At 32.1% G+C, this 22,629-nt stretch overlaps 1 protein-coding gene across 3 annotated transcripts; it reads right to left on the bottom strand.

The window, feature by feature from the left end:
* Positions 1-2,604: 2,604 nt before the first annotated feature.
* Positions 2,605-21,888, bottom strand: LOC145323706 (3'(2'),5'-bisphosphate nucleotidase 1). 3 transcript variants are annotated; one of them, XR_013881068.1, is made up of 14 exons: positions 21,821-21,888; positions 20,974-21,395; positions 20,552-20,626; positions 20,144-20,234; positions 19,777-19,857; positions 19,380-19,442; positions 18,977-19,069; positions 18,775-18,859; positions 10,073-10,182; positions 9,669-9,720; positions 6,974-7,074; positions 4,369-4,447; positions 3,093-3,535; positions 2,605-2,916 (listed from the first exon to the last, which is right to left on the bottom strand). XR_013881068.1 is itself a non-coding variant. In XM_080166173.1 (13 exons), exons 2-13 carry the CDS (start codon positions 21,051-21,053, stop codon positions 3,492-3,494), a joined length of 954 nt encoding a protein of 317 aa, XP_080022299.1. In that variant the 5' UTR covers positions 21,054-21,395; positions 21,821-21,888; the 3' UTR covers positions 2,605-3,491. The 3 variants fall into 3 exon arrangements, 2 of the variants coding, with proteins under 2 accessions (XP_080022299.1, XP_080022300.1); XM_080166173.1 differs by having other exon boundaries at positions 2,605-3,535; XM_080166174.1 differs by having other exon boundaries at positions 2,605-3,535; positions 19,386-19,442.
* Positions 21,889-22,629: the final 741 nt, after the last annotated feature.

The following is a 22,629-nucleotide window of genomic DNA, read 5'->3' as shown; positions in this document are numbered from 1 at the left end:
TACATAAATCCCAAATATAAGTCATAAAGAACACATTTGTGATTTGAACAGCCAGTAAAAGTTGATTTATTGAAAATATCTTGAAAAGGATTTAGTATTTTTCTTAATTATATGCGCGACTAACATTATTATTACCTAGTTTACTTGCTACAAAAAGCATTAAATTACATAAAAGACACGTAAAGAATCTTTGCTGCGTAAATGCTATTCAAATAAGCGGCGTATTATACATCTATCCGCAGATGATAAAATAAAAATTCTAAGATGACAAACTTTTTGCTAGTCCGAGTTTATTTTTATGATTTTTCAGTATGGCTGAGAACCGGTTCGAATCCAGCAGATATTAATCGGTTTGGAAGCCATACTGGAAAAAATATTCTCCTTGCAATTTGACTTTTTCAGAGGGAAATTTACAGGGATCTAAAGGGATTAGACAATTGCCAATAAAATGATGTTTATCCCCAATGATAAGATACATAAAACCTCCCCTTCTGTGATTATAGCTATTGGTTGTAACGTTTGAACACTAAACTTAATAAACCAACCAATCAAGTTACCATAGTTGATAAGTCACCGAATAAGAAAACGTTATCATAAACTTAGGGGACTAGTGTAATAAGCAGCTCAGTTTCTCTCTGGGAAATTAAATTAATTTTTTGACTTAATGGTTAATGGATAATTTAAAAGCCTGTAGATCGGTCCTGAAAATGAAGGAAATATTTGTATGTGAGTGGATGGATAAAGGATAGGTAACAAAAAAAGTAAACTAGAGATAAGTATTATGGTAGACAAATATAGACCCGAATAAGGTATACCTAGCCAACTTGCGAAATAAATTTAAAATAATATTTGGGGGGGGGGGGCAGATAAAAGGTCGTCAATTCTACTATGTGTTGCACCCCAACGACAGATGATAATCACGTGTAGGTTTTGTGATTTTTTCCCGAGTTGTTTTCGTTGTTGACAACCCCCCACCCCCTCCACCTTCTCTAATTTCATAGTTAATTGGATACAACAAGGATCTTCGTAAATGGTGGGTGGGGGCATCAATGCTGGAAAGGCACTTTAAGGGAAAGCACAGAAGAAACTGGTTCATAAACAGGCAGAAATAGACACATATGCTCTTGTTCTAGTCCATTATTTATAAATCTGAAAATTTACAAAATATTTTATAGCCAAAATCAATTTAAATCAATTTTATGTGTATATACTTTTAACAGTATTTTCTAACATTTGCTTCCCTGCGATAAGACTAGACTATTAATCATGTTTTATGTAAATCAAAAAAAAGTTTCCTCAAATTTTCTAAAGTTGTGTATAGCTAAAGAAACCAATATAGAAATAGGGATTGGTTTTTAAAAGAAACATCGCCATTTCAAGATATTATGATTGAAATGTAAAGGTAATTACAATATAAAGGGTTTTTTTTTAATGCAACCATCTCGTAATCAGTGAGCAAATGGCACTTACAATTCGAATTTCAATCTGAAATTTTGCATGAGTAATCCTTGGTAGGTCTATTTTCCCTAAATCGAACAAAAAGTTGAAAAAGTAACGGCTAACGGCTCAGCCGTTTAGCCGTTTTTTTGGCTATTTTTAGGGCAAATCTGCCATAAATTATGTAGGAATCAACTTTTTGAAACATATTTTTGCTTTAAATCATGTGAAATGATACAAAAAAAAACATTTTTTAGATTTCTAGTACCAGCAACTAGCGGCTAGAACCGTTTGAAAACGTTTTGGAGCAGCATAGAAGATTATGTGGAGATAGGTTTCGTGATAATTTCCCTTGAAAATAGTTTTAAAAATGGCTAAACTGCTGAGCCGCCAGCCGTTAGCTTTTACTTTTCCAACTTTTTGTTCAATTTAGGGAAAATAGACTTACTAAGGATTACTCATGCAAAATTCCAGATCAAAATTCGAATTCTAAGTGCCATTTGCTCACTGATTACGAGATGGTTGCTAGGGTGGGTCGATTTTGGACATTTTTTTTCTGAGGCCAAAGCGGGGATCTGCACTCAATTTATATAGATATAATACACATCTGGATGATTTAAAATTTATCCTAAGTCTTAAAACCGCTGACGACCAGACATTCAATTGTATAGCTATTTGTAAATGGGAGTCAAAAATTTATTGAATCAAAACTATGGCTTCATGGTGCTCCCTGGAAATGCCTTTAGGAGCTGAGTCAGGAACTTTTGTCCGTTTCAAAAAATCTCGTTCCTAGCCTGAGAAAATCTAAAAAACCTCTACAAATTGGACAATTCTCAATAAACCTTAAAAAATTTAGTTTTTTTAGTGATTTCTAAGGCTAGGAACGAGATATTTTGAAACGGACAAAAGTTCCTGATTCAGCTCCTCAAGGCCTTTCCAGGGAGCACCATGAAGCCATAATTCTGATTCAAAAATTTTTTTGAATGTCGTCTTTGCATACTAATAAGCAATGAATTATATTTTTAAGTGGTCGTGTTCTAAAACTCAATTTTTTAAAATTCTTTTTCAGTCAGAAATGTTTTTAAGGTTAATTTTATCTGTTGCATATTCCCGCTTTGTCTAATTCCGATATGAACCCACCCTAATGGTTGCATTACCCCCCCCCCCTTATTCAGAATATGTATTTAGTTTTTACTGAAAACCTTAAACAAGTACAAACATAATATGAATTCAAAAAGTAGAAAAAACAAACTTTATATTTTTAAAAATCCTTTACTTTTAAATAGGTATACTTATCTGTTTGTAGTAGAGATATATTACTACTTTTTTTTTTTAAATCATTTTAAGTTTGTTGGACTAAATATTATTTTTCATAACAATAAATTTCTTCAATAAACCATTACCTACATAACATGTAAATTTTACTTTTTTAAGATAGAAAAAGCATAATTTTTCATATAAAAATTTAGGCGTTATCCTCTTATAATTTTTTTTTCAATTTTGAAAGAGAACAACTATTTTAGGTTAGATTATAGGCTAGGGAGCCGAGTGCTGCGGCTAGAGTTCATAGTTCTGTCGGGGGGGGGGGGGGGGGGGGATGGGGGGGTTTACTCAAATTTTCAAAATTGAAAAAAAAATTTCTAAGAGGATATTACCAAAATTTGAATGATTATGCATACATATAATCAAAACCCTTTACAATAAAAATACAGTTTAAAATATATCTAAATGCAATGACTAATGAATTTTTTTAAAAATCAATATATAGATTACTAGAGCTTTAGTTACATATAGTAAAAAAGGAGGGGTTAATTTTCCACAAAGTGTATCAAAAACTTTTTTAAACCTAAAAGTCATATTGACACGTTTGATAAAAATTTCGTTGTCATATCAAAATGAAATGGTAAATATATATACAGAGACAATGAACAGTAAACTAACTTTTATATGTTTGTAAATTTAAATTACTGTAGATAATTGGGATGTAGATAATTTGATCTTTCATTAACATCTCCCTCCTTGAAAATATGCTACAAATTTTCTAAACTTCTTGTTTACTTCTTTCTAAGGCTGTCCTTAACCTTATCTTTAACTTCCTAAATTTAAAAGTTTCAAAGATTTAACTTTTTTACAAGGCATTGTTATTTTTGTGCTCAAGATTGTTATCTTTTCGATACTTTTGATACTTTCGTTGGATTGCTCTTTACCAAGATAGGTATTGTAACTACTTTTCTTACATGCGCCAATTAGTAAATGAATAGATATCTTAATAAAAATGAAGGGCTAACGCTAATTAAAAAATTGTCAAATAAAAATTGTGCAAGGGGCCTAATAATAGTTTTAAGTTTTTGCTAAAAGATCTTCAATATTCATAATCACCATTACTACCAAAAATATTACCATCCTGATCTATAATACAAAGTTCAACAATGTCTCTCCGTCAGACTGAAGGTCAAGATCTAGCTCAACGCCGGACCGATTGGGACCTGCTTTTGAGGGAATATACAAAATGGTTTTTAACATTCCATAGAAAATATTGAATAATAATGGGATGCTGATGTAAGGCCAAAGTCACTTGTATTTTATAAATCAACTAGCGGCTTCACCCCAGCCTCTAGGGGCTTTGCCCCAAGAGATGATAAAAAAAAGTTAAGGTGAAATTCATAAAAAAAAATAAGAAAGACCAAGGAAATCTCCTGAAAAAAAAAGAACCAAGGATAACTCCTACAAAAAAAAATGGGGGGGTTGGTTTTTTTTTAGTTTTTTAGAAAATAGCTTAAAACCATCACAGGACCAGTAGGTATCATCCCTGAAAAGTAGAGCCCAATCAGTTCAGCGGTTACTGAGATCTTAAGCTTCAGACGGACAGACGGACAGACAGACGGACAGACATCGTACTACTTTGTATTATAGAAGATTGAAACTTTTCCTGAGGAATATTGTCCAGATACCAAGCATGATCCGCTGCCTCTGCAGTGGCCAAAACTCCGTCCATATTCCTGTGCTCAACCTGTAAATGAATGCCGCGTGATATATTTTTAATTTTTGGCGCCAAAAAAAGGACAGTTTAAAAGTGAGACTTTTAGATGATGTTTCTTTGAAGCTTAATTTTTGTTTTTTATAAGAACAAGAGTATTGTTTGAATCCATTTACAAATTACATAAATTGAGAATAAATATCTTATTTTCTTAACCCTTAACAGTCGGGCCCCTTGCCACACCTTTGTTTTTAGGTCTTTTTTTACTTAAAAATTTCAAACGGCTATAATTTTCTGTTTTTGAAGCTGGAAATCTTTATGTAAATTTTATATTAGAAATCTCAACATAAATTTCGGCGGACGCAGCTGTACTTGGCAGCTGCCAGCCGCCGCAGTCGGCGGTCAGCGGGAAAGCAGCCTTGGAATTTTATGAAATTTTAATTTGTTACGTAGACATGTGTAAGAAAAGTATAAGTTTAAAATTTGAAGTCTTTAAGTCAAAAATAGCGATCACAGGAGGCTTTTAAAGATTACTGGAGACCTGGAGAATCAGGAACTGAAGGATCATATCTGTAACATGAAATTGACTTGAACACCTATATTTCATATAAGTATTTACTACTAGAAGATATTTTAGTAATTTAGTAAGATAAAATGCTTTGTTTAAGTCAAAAAACATTTTTGCTTTTTACCTGGATCACCTTGCCAGGTTTGCTGGTATCCTGTGCCCACCAGGATGGAAATATTAAAAAAATTCCAACACTCAATTATATGTCATACCCATATTTAAAAAGTCACTCAATTATAGCCCTCTATCGTTCACACACAGAAAATGAGATGAAAAACCCCTCCCCATCCCCGACAGTTAAGGGGGTTAATTAGCTTGGGGCATTTCGTACCAGAAAACAATATTTAGCAGTTTTCAGCAAATTATGCCTCAGTGTTTCCATAACATATGATTTTGGAAATATGGATGGACCAACACCAAATTCTAAGGTCATTATTCTGACTAAATAGGTAACTTTAAATGCAAATGAAAAATTGTGTATTTTTTTAAACTGTGTGATTAATATCAATTTTATATTTATCAAATTACACCTAATTCACGGTTAAAACAAAGATGACAACATCCATAAAAGCGAAGCACTGAAACGGTAGGACAAACGGACATTAACATTTATATAGTGTCAGAACTGAATAATCAGAATATAAATGTATAAGAGTCGAAGCAAGATTGTAAGTAAATTTGTTGAAAAACTTCTTGATACTGGATAATGTTAATGGACATACTTACATTTTTAGGACTTGATTATAGAGTTGCTTCGCTTATAACATTATACTTTGTTGTCCCAGGAATCAATATACCAAAAATCAGATCAATCAGATGATTACATCACATAAAAATTTGTTGTTAAAAAAGTAAAAAAAAAACATGTTTAAAATAGACGTACGGACATTTTGTAATGATTATAGAGTTGCTACGCTTTCTAAATCGTACCTAACTACTAAAGGAATTACCATGCAAAGTTTGAAATCGATAGGACAATTCTAACATGCCTAAATTAACGAAAAAGGCTATCCGTTACGGACGGACCCTTATTATAGAAAAGCTTCGCTTTTAAAAATGATTGATGAACCTTTGTGAAGTATGTGTTGGTGTTAGTAAAGAAAATCTATTGAAGAAAAGGAAAAAAAACTTCGCCAAAGTATATATTGACCATGACGTCCATACAAAATGAACTAAGAAAATATAAAATAATTTGTGATTTTGGTTGTGTATTTTGCATGGCAAGGCTGTGGCCCGTAAGTAAACTTTTTTTGTATTGAAACTCAAAGTAAATATAAGATTTGAATAAGTCGGATTTTTCGTTTAAAGGTTTAGCTATTCTACATCTGTTTTAATCCGCCTTTATTGTATGAACACCTTTTTATTGAAGATGCTAGACTTTGTGATCCACTTAGCTAACTTATTGCAAACTTTATCTTGGCACCTTTTTTTACTTCTTCAGATGTTACATAGAATACTAGAGATGCACTGATTAGTAGCTTAATAGTAGTTTTGATAGTTTAACAATTATAAAATAAACTTAATTTTGTTGAGAATTTAGTATTTACAAAGCCCTGAGTTTATGTAATAATTAGGTATTTTATTATACTTTAAGCAAAAAAATTTAAATTTGATGAAAATGGCTACATGATCCTACGGGGGACTGTTATTTACACATCCAGCAAAGTACAGTAGATGTAAACTCGCCAGTGTAGTTTAAAAAGTATGGATGTATTTATGGCAATCTGAATTTTAGCTGTAAAAATGAAAATAATATTAAAACTCCTGGCAAGCTTGCATCTAAAATATTATTTATACTGTCAATGATACATCCATGACTTGCAAAAAAAACATCTAATCTAAAAAATGTAAAATATACATCCAACACTGGCATTTATACATCCATAGAATTTTAATGTCAAATAATAAAAAAGAAATTATTATGATTCATAAACTACTGAGAATGAAGAATAAAAATTTATTGAATACTAAAATGATCCCCATAAACTCACCTCTGAATGATACTTATATGTTTCTCCCTTCATATCAGTAAGTTTTCCCCCCATGGCGTGCAGAATTGCCTCGGGGGCACAGGTGTCCCACTTCTTACATCCTAAATAATTTTTAAAATGTATACAGTATGACCCTCGAAAAAGTATTTTTTTAGGGTGTACAGCCCTTATTTCTTAGTGTATCATTAAAAGGAGCATATGTCCGTGTTCTCTGTACATTTCCACACAAGCATATATAAAAATTTTAATTTTACCTCCATTAACACCGGAGATTTTTAGAGCTAAAGTTTTGAAAAAGTGACTGAGCAAAAAGTAACTTTTAACATAAAAAATTTAGGTTTTAAGTAAAATGCATTTTTTTATACATATTTTTTGAGTCTTTTTAGCTTAATGATATTTTTAAAAACATACTTATTAGGCAAAATTGTTTTAGATTGAAAAACCAAATAAATCTTTATGAATTTAACAAGAAAATTGTTTTTGTTTCATAATCCTAACTTTAATAACAAAAAAGTGATAAAGAAAATAAAATTGCAATATAATCATTTTTAGTCTAAAAAGCTTAATTAAACCCCTATTAAGGGACTGAGATGTCAGAAAAGGGGGCGGAGCAACTGTCATAATTAGTCATAATTAATCCTTTTCATAAATAAGGGTAGGTAAATAGCTTGAAATTTGCAAATAATCAATTCATTTAGTAGTATTTTTTGTCATTAAAAATTGAAATAATTAGTTAACTTGTTTTTCTTTGTATATCATTCTTCAGTTACCAGAAAGACAAATTATAAACCATCCAAAAATTCTAAGAAACCAAAAATTTTTTTTTCTCAGTCACTTTTTCAAAACTTTAGCTCTAAAAATCTTTGGTGTAAATGGAGATAAAATTAAAATTTTTATATATGCTTGTGTGGAAATATACAGAGAACACGGACATATGCTACTTTTAATGATACATCAAGAAATAAGGGCTGTACACCCTAAAAAATACTTTTTCGTGGGTCATACTGTACATTCAATGGCGGCTTCCCTAGGCGTTTCCTATGACCTCACTAGTCATATTTTTTTGTAAGCACTAAAATAATGAACCTTTTTCTTTTCAAAAATGCACCTTTACTTTACTGTTTCATTATCATATTCTCGGACTATAATAAAGCTTCACTGTTTGAGTAATTTGATCACCTTTAATTTTTCTTATACTTTGCTAAAAAGCTTTTTTCAGACCCATTTAACATTTTGTGATTAAGATTAGTAGGCATGTTCTGTTGTACTAAATCTTTTTTTAGAAAAGCTTATGTTCTGTTCATAATATTTTTCAGTCCCGTTCTCCTTTGTTATTTAAAATGTTTGCCCTGTTCTATCATTTAAATAGGATGGAACAAGGATGACAACATCCATAAGTAGCGAAGCACAAAAAATCATAGATGGGAATGCGTACAGGTAGATTTCTAAGGTTTTTACTAAAATCAAGAATAGATTTATTGGATAAAATAAATATGAAACCTTGTTTTATTTTGTATGATGACAAAATTGGATCAAAATAAACAAAGATATTGGGAAATATGTAAAACATATAAAAAAAAGCCAAAAACCTGATAAAAGGCAGTCTGGCCGTGTTTGTTTTCTTAAAACGACAAAAAATTTAATTTTTAAATCCTTAAAAACTTTAAAAATTTGGAAAATCGGACCATATACACTGATGATATGGAAAAAATTGTAAAATATATTTATAAATAGCCTAAAACCTGCCAAAAAGGCAGTCTGGCCGTCATGGTTATTTCCTTTAAAGACGGGAAATTTAATTTTGATATCTACAACTGAAAAAATTTTGAAAATCGAACTATAAACACTGAAGATATGGAGAAAAATGTTAAAAATATAAAAAAACAGCCTAAAACCTGCTGAAAGGGCAGTCTGGCGGTCATGGTTGTCTTCTTTAAAAGACGGGAAATTTAATTTTGATATCTATAACTGAAAAATTTTTGAAAATCGGACCATACACTGAAGATATGGAGAAAAATGTGAAAAATATAAAAATAGCCTAAAACCTGCTAAAAAGGCAGTCTGGCCTTCATGATTGTTTCTTTAAACGACAGAAAATTTAATTTTGATATCTGTAACTGAAAAAATTTTGAAAATCGGACCATAAACACTGAAGATATGGAGAAAAATGTGAAAAATATAAAAATAGCCTAAAACCTGCTAAAAATCGGTCCGACCGCAAATGATGTTTTATAGTCAATTGTGCTCCTTAATAATGGGAATGTTGTCAAAAAATTTCAGAATTCTATCTTTTATAGGAGCTGAGTAAATCCCATTTCCCCCATAGCGTTACGGACTGACGGACTGACGGACTGACGGACGGACTGACGGACGGACGGACAAAGCGAATTATAGAGTAGCTTCGCTACTAACAATGGACTGAAACTCCTCTGTGGTGTTTATGTATGGTGTGATTAACTACAGAATATTTAGTTTATTGTTTACTGTAGTATACGAGTTGCTTCGTCCCTAGCCTCTAGGTAGGGAAAGGCGTACAAGGTCAGGAAATCAAATGGCCTAAATTTTGATTTTTAAAAACAATTAAATTTCCCCTTGCAAAATTCTTAACATTTTCTGCATCCATTAGGCCACTTTGCTGGAACTTAAAAATTAAATGAATTGTCCTATCCCTAAAACCCTGATTATTTATTCTAACCTGGGGATGGGAAAACATAAGCATGGGCTTTTCCCTCCATCAGCAACATAACCTAAATTAAATAATTTTGATATGGACCGGGTTGTGATACCATAAAAACAAAAACATAAATTTTCTACCTCTAAGTCTACATCTATCTATTACTGTGTCTATCTTTATATATTTTTATGAATATTTCCCTTAAAGTTGCTATCAAGCACAGAACAAATCTTGCTGAATGCCTAATCCTGCAGTGTCCTTACCCCGAGGGGCTACACATTTATCCAACCTAACCTAAGGTAACATTTAACACAATTATTTTCAACATATTTTAAAGCAAGAGGGAGGTTTATGTTTCTTAGCTTGACAAGGCACAAACCGCCAAACTATCTAAATATCAGTTTTTCTGTTTATCTATCCTATACCTTGTGTCCTGCGCCCCCAACCTTGAGTATTTGGTCAGGTTTCAGAATATCAAGGGTTTGCTGGATTAGACCTGTACCATGAGACCTTGTGGTAGTAACAATCTTCTGTCCTAAAATATTACAGTCGTTAATCAATAAAAGTATGCGTTGAAACCAGCTTACACCAACATCGAATTCAATTTGAAAAAATCACGAAACCTATACGTGGTTTTCAGCTGTCATTGGGGGGCAACATATAGTAAAAAAGTATGGTCACTTATAGTTTCATTTCTTTTTTCACTTATATTACAAAATTGTGAGCTGTGTTTTTTTTTGTTTTTCCATTGTCTAGAAAGATCTCCTAAACTTCTGGATTTTCGTCAAACAATTTTTAGTCATAAACAAGGATGACAACATCCATAAAAGCGAAGCACTGAAACGGTAGGACAAACGGACATGAACACTTATGTAGTGTCAGAACTGAATAATCAGAATATATAAGTATAAGAGTCGAAGCAAAATTGTAAGTGAATTTGTTGAAAAACTGCTTTATACAGCACGCTTGGTTTTTTATTAAATGAATAAGTTAGGGTACAATGTTTGGCACTTTCGATATAAGTAAATGATAATAAAAAACCCATAGAATGCGATAATAACTTCAGAAAAATCGAAGAAAATAGTTTTAATACTTAATTAACGTTTTTAAGTTTTTCTTCAAAAAGTTTAGATAAGATGCCTTTAAAAGTCGTCTATGATTTTGTCAGGGATAAAAATGTAACTTTAAAATAAGAATTACAACATATTTTTTCAATTAGTACAAAGTAAAATTTTGAACATTTTATTGATCAGTATATTTTTTAAAATGTGAAGTAGAAACCTGAATATTTTATCATGAAAATTGTGTTATGATTTGATTGTCTGCTAGATTACAAGAAAAAAGATACTGACAGTACTTGTTGGTTCTTTAAAAATAATTAGGTAGATTACTTTCAGAACCCCTCTTTTGCAACGTTATTTCAATAGAACAGAGCCGTAGTCTTAGTGTACTCAATATCTAGACAGCCAACCATTGTTTTAGAATTGTTCAATTTTTTTAACTTCTGATAAAAACAGAATTAATGGTATTTTTGTAAATATTATACCTCCAAGAAATGGCTATACTTCCCAATCATATGTTGTGTGATATTTAAGAGGAATTATTTTGATATAATGTCATTAAAATATTCGTTAAAAAAAGTGCTATTCTAGCTTATACTTTACATTTTAATGTGTATGATAATTCAAATAAAAGATAATGAAGATTTATATTATATTTAATTGTTATAATTATAAAGAAAAACCTGGAAACAGTAAAAAACTGACTTTATTTTATTGACGTAGGGAAAATTTTGTCAAATATTTGAATAAAAAAACAATATAGAACAAAATAAATTATTTTTAATATAGTCACAAAAAGGCTTAATGAGTTTAGGAAATATTTCATTCACTAATCATGTCATTTAAACTCTATTACATAGAATACAGTGTAAAAAGATGTTCTCGTTTTAATTTTAAGTAATTTGAAATGCATTTTAATACCTTTTAATGATTTATTTTTTGAAACATCTTTTTATAAAATGTTATTGATTTTTAAAGTTATATGTTAAAATGTTTTTAAATTTTGTTAACATTTTGTTTTAAATGTAGAAAATTGGTATTTCTAAACATTCAAAAAATGATTTTATTAAATTTTCATCACTTAAATTGCATGTTTGATGAAATTTTCAACTGATAATTCAAGAAAAATCATTTAAGTTTTATTATATTTTACTTTGAAATGTTAAAAAATATAATTATTGTCAAAAATGTGGAAGTTATACTTTCCTCAAAAAAAAGACCTAAAACATGCAAATTAACACGTGTAATGAGATTTTTTTCTTTCAGGTTTAATTTTAAGTAATTATTGATATTTTTTGTAAAAAGGATTTTATATAAAAAGTTTTAAAACTCGAGTTATGTAGTGGTTCTAAAAAAGGTTGCGAATTTATGCAATTTTCTTGCAAAAAAAATTTTCTAGGATTTTAAAAATAGCAAAGGGTGTTATTAGACGTACTTACAGATACAATTGCAAAGTCATTTTGGCCAAACACTAAAATAAAGTTTTGACATCTGAGGGTCCAACCGTGACAGGATAATGTTTATGGACATACTTACATTTTTAGGACTTGATTATAGAGTTGCTTCGCTTATAACATTATACTTTGTTGTCCCAGGAATCAGTATACCAAAAATCAGATCAATCGGATTATTAGATCACATAAAAATTTGTTGTTAAAAAAGTAAAAAAAAACATGTTTAAATTGGACGTACGGACCGACCCTAATTATAGAAAAGCTTCGCTTTTAAAAAGTCTGGCACAGGTCATAGGGATTTCCAAATAAGGGGAGTGGGGGGAAGGCTCACTCCCCAATCACTAATAAAAGATTACGAGAAATATTTCAGACAAATTTTCATTATATATTCTACGTTCAGAATGTCCAAGAAACAATACTTTCATTGTTCAGGTAAGTTTTACTTTAAAATAAGCCACCTGTCTCCTTATGCATGGATTTGGTTATCTAAACCTCATCTCCACTCATGAATATGCTAAATTAGCCCACAACCATGGTTAGAGACAAATATACAGGGGGAAAAAGACATAACTGGATAAACCATGGACCAAAATATTTGGTTTAAAAGTTTAAACGCAGCTAGTTTAAAATTAAACTATAAGATTTTAGAAAGTACTCATTGTTTATAAATTAACGAATGAGAGAGAGAGTATTTATTTAAAATTAGGTACTGGTATGAATTAGGCAAGAGCCCCATCCCGGCCGACCTGGAATAAATTAAGTTTCCACAAAATGTTAAAATAAACTATAAATTAAGTTAACAGATTAATCTTTTCCTGATATGTCTGTTTTGACCAGTTATTAAAAGCGAAGCTTTTCTAAAATTAGGGTCGGTCCGCCCGTCAGTCCGTAACGGATAGCTTTTTTTGTTAATTTAGGCATGTTAGAATTGTCCTATCGATTTCAAACTTTGCATGGTGATTCCTGTAGTAGTTAGGTACGATTTAGAAAGCGTAGCAACTCTATAATCATTACCAAAATGTCCGTACGTCCAAATGAAACATATTGATTTTTTTACTTTTTTAACAACTAATTTTTATATGATCTAATTATCTGATTGATCTGATTTTTTGTATACTGATTCCTGGGACAACAAAGTACAATATTATAAGCGAAGCAACTCTATAATTAAGTCCTAAAAAGTATGTTCATAAACATTATTCTGTATCAAGCAGTTTTTCAACAAATTGACTTACAATTTTGCATCGACTCTCATACATTTATATTCTGATTATTCAGTTCTGACACTATACAAGTGTTAATGTCCGTTTGTCCTACCGTTTCAGCGCTTAGCTTTTATGGATGTTGTCATCCTTGTATTTCTAAAAATAACCTTTAAATTGCATAAATTTTTAAATGATACCTATCCAACAAATATTTCATTCTGATCTCCAATCTTTGTCTGTCCTGTTTTGCTAAAGGCGCATAAGAATTACTAGCAGAGACACGCCCCTTGAGGCTCTAAAGCATTTGAGAGAAGGTGGGCACCTCCCCTTTACATTTTAGTTTACGGGGGGGAGAAGGGATTTATTTTTCATTGGTGATTTCCAAAATAGCTATAAACATTCCTTGGAACCATGAGAAGCTTCAATGTAAAGGAAAACTATATCGGTCAATCGTTCAGCAAGATTCTCGGTACACAAACATCCTGTTACTTTTATAATAAGATTATCCATGTCCCTGACCTAAAAGATTTGCATAGAATTAGTCTATTATGCAAAATCCTACCACATAACTGTGAACATGGAGGATTCAAAAAAATGAACGAAAATACGAGTTTTATCTTTCAAAAGAGAAGCTTTTCTACAATTAGGGTCGGTCCGTCCGTCCGTGTCGGATAGTTTTTTTCGTTAATTTAGGCACGTTAGAATTGTCCTATAGATTTCAAATTTTGCATAGCGATCCCTTTAATAGTTAGGTACAATTTAGAAAGCGTAGCAACTCTATAATCGTTACCAGAATGTCCGTACGTCCATTTTAAACATGTTGATTTTTTCACTTTTTTAACAACAAATTTTTATATGATCTACCTAATTATCCGATTGATCTGATTTAATTTTTGGTATACTGATTCCTGGGACAACAAAGTACAATATTATAAGCGAAGCAACTCTATAATCAAGTCTAAAAAAATTTAACATTATCCTGCATCAATCAATTTTTCAACAAATTTACTTACAATTTTGCTTCGACTCTTATACATTGATTAATATACTGATTATTCAGTTCTGACACTATACAAGTTTTAATGCCCTTTTGTTCTGCAGTTTCAGAGCTTCGCTTTTATGGATGTTGTCATCCTTGTTTTAGACAAAAATACACGGATAAAGTTAAACAGATTAAATTGGTAAAATATATAGAAGAAATAGTAGAATAGACAAAAAAAGATTTTAAGAGGATTCATGAAGCAAGAATTTTAACCGCACATATCCGCAAATCTTAAAAGCCGTTGCCTGGCAAATACTTGGAAAATCAGCGCAATAGCCTGTGGTTATAATGTCTGCGTATTGCAGATTTCTGTTCTCTCGCTGCTGAAGGTTTGTATAAGTAAAAATGGACAGCTGCCAAACATTTTACATTACTAACTCTCAATCCTCTAACTTAAAGAAGTCATCCTTTTCTTATTTGTAACTAGCGACTGTGACAATTGAGACATCTTTTGGCTATGTAAAAAGGGGAATTGGTCGGCGGTCGAACCTCCACCTTAGACTTTTGTTTTTAAGATATTTTTTATCTTCGAAAGAAGTTATTTGTCTTGGGGCCATTTCTTTTGAAAAGGTAAAATATCCCCCAAAACGGAAAAATACAGCCAATGTTATTGAAGATAAATGCAATTACCGTCTTATATACATACAAACATGTCCTAGTTAAAGAGTAGATTTGCTGATAAATTAGATAATTAAGTTATTTTAACTCAATATTCTTATCCTTAAATAGACTGAAGAATAAGATAAATGGAATCTTAATCCATTTAATTCACCCAGATTTGGTTAGGCTCATGTTAATATAATTCCCTTCTGCAATCCCGCAGTGATAGGGACAATCCTATTACAATAAAAATGCCCCGTTATAAACCAACAGGGTTAGTGACACAGTTTTAACCCCGCTGGGATAGGGACACAGCAGATTAAAAAACAAATAGTACTACAGTGCAAACTAACAAGGGGGGGAGGGAAGTTTGTACACTTATAGGAAATTAAAATTCAGTATCAAATTTTTCCTTGGCATTTTGGGCTTGTTTTTATAGTTATCAATCTAATTCTTTTTGTAAACTCTCATATATGATTGGATCTACCTGTAAAACTTTGAAAATTGAATTTTGGGACTTTCCTTCTAGGGGCTAGTGGTGCAAAAGACCCCCAAACACTAGAATTTTAAGTTATGAGCTTATTTTTTAAGATATCGAGCTGATTTTTAAATAGAACCCTTTGTTGCATAAATGAGTTGATTAGCCACCTCATATTACATTTTGCACTTTACTTCTAGGGGCTTGAATTTTCATTTCCTATAAGTGTACAAAGACCCCCCCCCCCTTAGTTAGACTCAATTAGATCAAAGACGATTGATCAATTTAAACGTCTGTCTGTCTGTCCTATTCTGTAATTTGTCTTTGATTTGCTCATATCAGTAAATTTTATTCTTTGTCTGCTATGTCCTACTATTTTTTTGTAACATAATTTTAAATTTTAGTTTAAGTTTTTTTTTCAAAAACTTTGTTAATTATCAGAAAATATTAATAGTTATCTATCGCATCGTATTATAGACAACTTTCCGAGGATATTAGAATTTAAAACAGTTTTATTAGACCCAAGGGTCCGAAGGCCCCAGACTAACAAAACACGTATGGATTTTATGATCTTTTTTTATTAGCAGTGGAAAATTGTCTTTTATAGGATGCTTCACATGATTATTCATTAAAGCTAAAAACCAGTTTTAATACAGAGGATATTAATCGGTTTCTAAGACATACTGGAAAATCTTTATCTGCCCTGCTATCTGATTTATTTGAGGTATCAACTGTCCCTGTCCCGTTTCTGGTACCCATATTGAATTAATACAGATTCTCAGATATACAAGTCTAGCAAAGCAAATAAGACATTAGACCAAGTTGATATAAACAACCCTCATCAAGAAATGTAGGTTATTTAACAAATGTATAAGCATATATGTGGGATTTTGTTAGCTACCTGGTTCAAGTAGTGGGGACCTTTTTCGTCTACTGGCGAATTGCTTTCTTGTCTTTTGTAGGAACTCGGCTGTGTTTCTATTTCCAACGCTATTGGTTGATATTAAAAAAAGGATTGAAAGTCGGCATGGGTAGAGTTCCAAATAGTTCGTGCCCCCTCTATTCTTTTACTTTGATGGTCATTATATTTTTTCTAACTATCAATTGAACTAATTATGGAATTTTTGTCAAACTGTCGACATATAAGCTAAAACTAATGGGAATAATACATATTTATGCTTTCATCACAGAGGAATACTCTATTATTTTATTTTTGGTGAGAATTCATCCACCTATCTATTTTTCAAAAATAATTTCAAACACTTTACTAAAGTCTAAAATACACAAATTCTCAATTTGAATATTTTAATTCAAGAGAAAATAATCTTTTATCTATATTATCTATGAGAAAAAATTAAATTAACACTAGAATATTATTTACTAGCGGTTACGCCTCTTGAGGCTTTTAGGGGCAATTGAGATCAATTTTAAAAAGAAAAAGTAAAAAAATGGGAGGGGGAGGAGTGATTTTTTCTAGGTGATATTTTTCTTGTGAGGTTGGAGATACCCGACGCAAGAGGCTTCATGTAAAGGAGAACCATATCCGTTCAGCGGTTAGCGAGATCCTTTGCTACAGACAAAAAATAATAGAATTTACATTATGGATAATCCTTATATAAAAGTTACGGGATGTCTGATTAAGTGTTTGTTGCAAAATATTTCGTTTATTGCTGAACCGATGTGGCCCTTCTTTATATAGAGGCTTCTTATATGTCCAGGGAAGGTTTATAACTGTTTTTGGTAAGGGTACAAGTATCCGCTTTTGAGGATAATAATATTAAAAGTGAAATGAAAACAATACTTAGTTAACTCTAATAAGATAATAAAGTTTAATCTACAACTAGAATTTGACTTGTTAGTGAGATATAACAATATATCTAACTAAAGTGAGATAGAACCATGCAGTGGCGTACACAGGATCTAAGCCCTATGGGCACTCACACTACTCTAATATTTGAATCGCCTTAAGTAGCAATTTAAGTAACCAACTCTTAGATTGCAAGACATTCATCCGATATGCAATGAGTTTATTAATGATGATGATAATGAGTTGCGCCTGTTGTTAGGCAATGGAATACCACCTATTTTTAACTAAAGATGTCAAACTCATGACAAAGCATCAACATGTTCACATTTTAACGTCTCTAGAATAATAATGTTCCAATGATTAAGATATATTTTTAGGGGAAAAGGATGTTTACAAAACCTATGTTCCTATTATGCCTACAAACCATAGACGTCCAAGGGGGGGGGGGTAATGGGGCGATTACCCCCCCCCAAACGATTTTGGCACCCCCAAAATTTTTTTCATTTTACCCCCCCATTTAAAATTTATTCCTACCCTGGGGGTGCCGTAGGCACCCCCAACCATTAAGGAAAGATTTTTTGGATAGGCCTCCAGGTGGTTTCTGGACAGGTAAAAAAAATAAAAAATCTCTAATAAAAAAAATTTTTGCGCGCTCCGCGCGCATTTTTAATACTATATATTTAATAAAATTTTAATTACCCCCCCCAAAAATTTTACCCCGGGGGTAAATTTTAGGGGGGTAAACTAAATTTACCCCTGTCAACAGATTTCAGGGGGGGTAATTACCCCCCCCAAGCAAATTTTACCCCCGGGGTAAAAATTTTGGGGGGAGTTAAAAAAAATTTGCGGCGCGCTTCGCGCGCCATTTTACCCCCTCCCCCAAAAACGAATTACCCCCCCCTAAAAAATATTTAACCCCCCCAAAATAAAAAGCTTGGACGCCCCTGCTACAAACGGTTCAATTTAAACAGAACAGAAGACAAATATTACTAGGTATAGTTACTAACTTTACTAAATTTAATTACTAAATTTTAGATTGAGTGCAATATTAAACTTTACCTAGATGTTTCTATTTTACACAGAGATAGCAATTTCTTTTAAAATTTAATTCTCAGGTGCTTTTACACAAAGTGCCTTTTAAGCATGGATACCCCCCCGCGCCCCCCCCCCCCAAAAAAAAAATTCTGAAAATATAGGGGGGGGGGGAGTATAACCCTAAGCCTAACCCCTTACGAGCCTATAACCGCGGTGCGCCAACCCTACTGGGCACCCAGTGCCCAATATGATCTTACCTTACCTAACCTTTAGTAATAAAAAATCCCCGAAAAGATAGCCCTACCTCCACAAATGATTATTTACAATTTATCAAAATTAATATGAGGTAGGGGTAATCAGTGCTCAACGGGGTACTTTATGTGGAAGCGCCAAAGCTTATATGAAAAGAACAAAGTAGCTGTTTCAAGAACTTAAATTTTCTTACCTTGGGGAGGTTTAACAGGAGTCAAACCACGCACGCCACCCCCTACCAATCCATAAAAGGTTCTTCCTAGTTTAGCACCCTCTGTCTAAAAGTAAGACAAATCTAATATGTAATTTCAGTGCTACAGCAAAAGATTAACAAAATGATCAAAGCTAAATGCTTTTTTTTTGTAAAAAAAAACATTGTAAAATGTACTTTTTACCTTATAATTCCAGTAAGGTTGATGAATAACTCCAGCCACAGCTTGAGAACCAATAGCAAGGCCAATCAGTACAGTCACGTGATCCAATAATCCCTAGTGTACAATTCTCAGTAACCAATAAGAATTCAAAATGTCCATTTTGAGATATGACTAATAAGAGATGAGACATCTGGTCATGCTATCATATGATCTTTCAAAAAATTTACTGTAAAGCTTTTGTCAAAATTTTGTTGACCAATCAGAAAAAAGAATTCTACTGGGTAGTCTCTCTATTTTATCTCATCTTCTATCAATCTACAGACCTTCATCTTTCATATCTTTTTATCTGTCTTTCTACCTACTTTCTTTTCTGTCCATCTACAAACATGTTTTCATCCTATCTATCTATCTGTCTTCTGCCTACCTTTACCTGTGTATATTCAGCTGTTCCATCCAATGGATCAACCCAAACAGTCAAATCCTCCATCTATAAAAGAATTCATTCAGTTTTTATTTAATTTTTATAATAAGATAAAAACAGATTTTTCATTTTATTTAATATCTGCTTAGTCGCTGATTTGGTGTTGGCTCGCCGTGAGTATTCGATAAAGCTTGCCAGAAATGTCAAGTTCATGTACAAAGGAAATTAAGGGAGATAGTTTTAAAAATTCCTAATTAAATGAGGTCTGTATTGGTAAATGAATGGAATCACCAATTTAAACGTACAACAGTTAATCTTAAGATTCGAACATGCCAAAAAGATAGATAGAACACGCTAAAATATAGAAAAAATGTAAAAGCCGGAAATTATTAATTCTAACCTTAGCAGATTTAAATGCATCAGTGCAATTCAGATCAAGAGCATTTTCTTCCAGATCTTTTACTATCCAGTCACTGGGTATCTAAAAGAATTAAGATGTACTGTACAGTGGATATATTTTGTCCACTAGGAATAGGTTTTTTTTCTTTTAAAAAATAATTAAGAAGTACAACTATTTAGAGGGAGAAAGCACATAAGAAATCGCCCCTAGAAAAAAAATCCTCCTTAAAACGAATAACCTTTTCTTTAAAACTAAAATCGAAAATTGGGGTGGGTCGACTTTCCAAAATCCTCTGCGCCTCAAATGACTCTGGGGCATAACCGTTAATATGTAATAAAGACAAAAAACGTAATAACAAATATCTAACCTGACTTAAGTCTTGCTCCCCCTCTTCGCCCACAACTTTAAGCTCAGGATATTGGTGGAGTAAAGAGGCAAGGATACAATTCTGGGCAGACCTTAAATAGGTATTTAAGATGCATTACTATTGTAGATCAGCTTTGCTAATCCAAAAATATTTCAGTTTTAAAAACAATTTTTTTATGGTTAGAGTAAAAGCGTTAGTACGTCAGAAAAGTTAGGTCTCATGTAAGTTCATACCTGATATAGTTGTCTGGTAATTATAAAAATTTAATAAATGTTTGATGAAATTTTCGACAAATACCTACCTACACATATTTATGTATTTCTAGATAGATCTAACTAGGATAAAATGAAGACTTTAAATAAATTTGCTTTTATTACTAACAGACAAACAGACCAATATTATTTCTACCTGTCTGCCTCTGTCTGAAGATCATCTTTGCCAGTTTTCTCAACAATTCCAAGTTTTCCTTTGGCCATTATTTCTCTAAATAGAAACAAACATAAATATTAGAAAAATGAAGAAAGAAAAAAACATTTGAATTTCCAGCAGTTTTCAAGATTAAATCCTTAAATAAAAGTAACATGTCTTTCTGTATAGCTGTTTGTACCGACGGATCTCGCTATCCGCTGAAACAATATGGTTCACATTTACAGTTAAGCTTCTCATAGGTCCTGAGAATGTTTACAACTATTTTGGGGTAGAAAGAACAACCCATTCTTTTATGGGGTGGGGGTGCGACTCCCCCCACCCCACCACACCTAAAGTGCCCCTCGAGGCCTCTAGTATTAACCAACACACATACAAACATACAACTACTATCGGATATTTACCTAATAATATCTCCAGCCCTGTCGGCAATCCTGACGCTGGAGGCCAGAACCCGAACAACTGCTGGGGCCGTTGCTGCCATTTTTTTGCTTTGAAAAAAAATCACAAGTTCAATAAATCTTACCACGTTTTGATTAAATCTATTTCTTTTATTTAGGGAATTCTTATACTTTTAAAATGCATATATCAATAATACTGATCATTGATCAAATAAAAAGTTGAAGAAAAAAAATAAATTCAAATTGTGGGAAAAGGTCAGTGCAACTTTTATATATTTGTCAATTTTTCACACTTTTGGGGGGCTAACTTGTCTTGGGTCAAGAATATCTCTTGTGTCTAGCTGAATAATAGGTTCCTCTTCGACTTCTTCTTCAGGTTCCAGCTCAAATCGTCCGGTTTTCTTCTTAACTGCAGGTCTTAACACCTAAATGATAAGGTGTGAAAAAAGTTCCTATTGAAATAGTTATTTTTGGGATCAACTACATTCTAACCCAACTGTGTGCGTAGCCATAGTTTTTGAGTGTTTGGACCTAAGTAGTCATGGAGTATGAAGAAACACTTTTCTGGCCCACCAGGGCCAGCTCAAGCTCCACGCTCAAGTATGTACAAGTATTTTCTAAAATAATATTTTTGATGATATCTCTAGATAAATAATGATAATTCTCATTTGATTTTTTACATCAACAATATTTTATAAATAAATGTTTAATAATAATACTATTTAATTTAAAGCAACTAGTATTCTAAGTTTTAAAAATCCGCCAATAAAAAAATGTCAAATTGCGCAACTTACACAAAGAAACGGACATACACTAGCTATAGAGTAGCTGTTCTCCTAATATTTTTTACCTGGAACGTTATTACTGAACCATCTCTAGCAATCACCTTACCCTCTTTCCAATCAGAGACCTCTGGAATCAGTTTTTGAAACAGCTGCTTTCAAATCTTAGTGCACTTTTTCACTGATTTATGTTTTGTGTACATTAGTCCTAACTTTTCGAAATGGATAAGACAATGGACAATAAATTGATGTACAACCCCAATTTTAAAAAAAACATCTATTTGTAAGTTAAAAGTATTGGTAGAGAAGCTTGGGTACTACTTGTTAGAAGAACCAAATCAAGAATTTTAAGTCCCCAAGGATATTAAGCCAATAAATGAGAAGAGATATTTATAATACTTTGGGAACCAGTGTAATTTACAATTCATGACCCCTTAATGCCTACACCGTATCCCCCCCCCCCAAAAAAACAGATAACGATTTAATTTGCACACTCCTCAAAAATGTTATGCATAAATCAAACGTTGACTATATTCATTTATTAACTTTTGTGATAAAACTTTTGTATGATGAATGAAATTTCCTAAAAAGCTTTTTTTGTATAAAAAAAACTGATTCCTGGTGTATAAGAAGCCGACATTTCTATCATCTTGAAGGCCACAGAATCACCTTAACCCAAGGATATTGAAATTAACCAAGGATGACAAACATCAATAAGTACTAAGTAGGAAAGCCAAAAAATTGCTAATGGACCAACGAACTTAGTGAGTTATATAGGAGTTATTCAGTGCCCAAAATTAAAATATACCTAGAAAGAAAATATGTTGGTAGGTATTGATACTTTGTAGCATGACCTACAGAGCAACTAATTTATAAA

The sequence above is a fragment of the Acartia tonsa genome, chromosome 7 (genome assembly GCF_053477335.1).
Source record: "Acartia tonsa isolate MP-2025a chromosome 7, ASM5347733v1, whole genome shotgun sequence".
In the NCBI taxonomy this organism is placed as follows: Eukaryota; Metazoa; Arthropoda; class Copepoda; order Calanoida; family Acartiidae; genus Acartia; species Acartia tonsa.
This window is presented reverse-complemented; position numbering and strand designations above follow the sequence as displayed.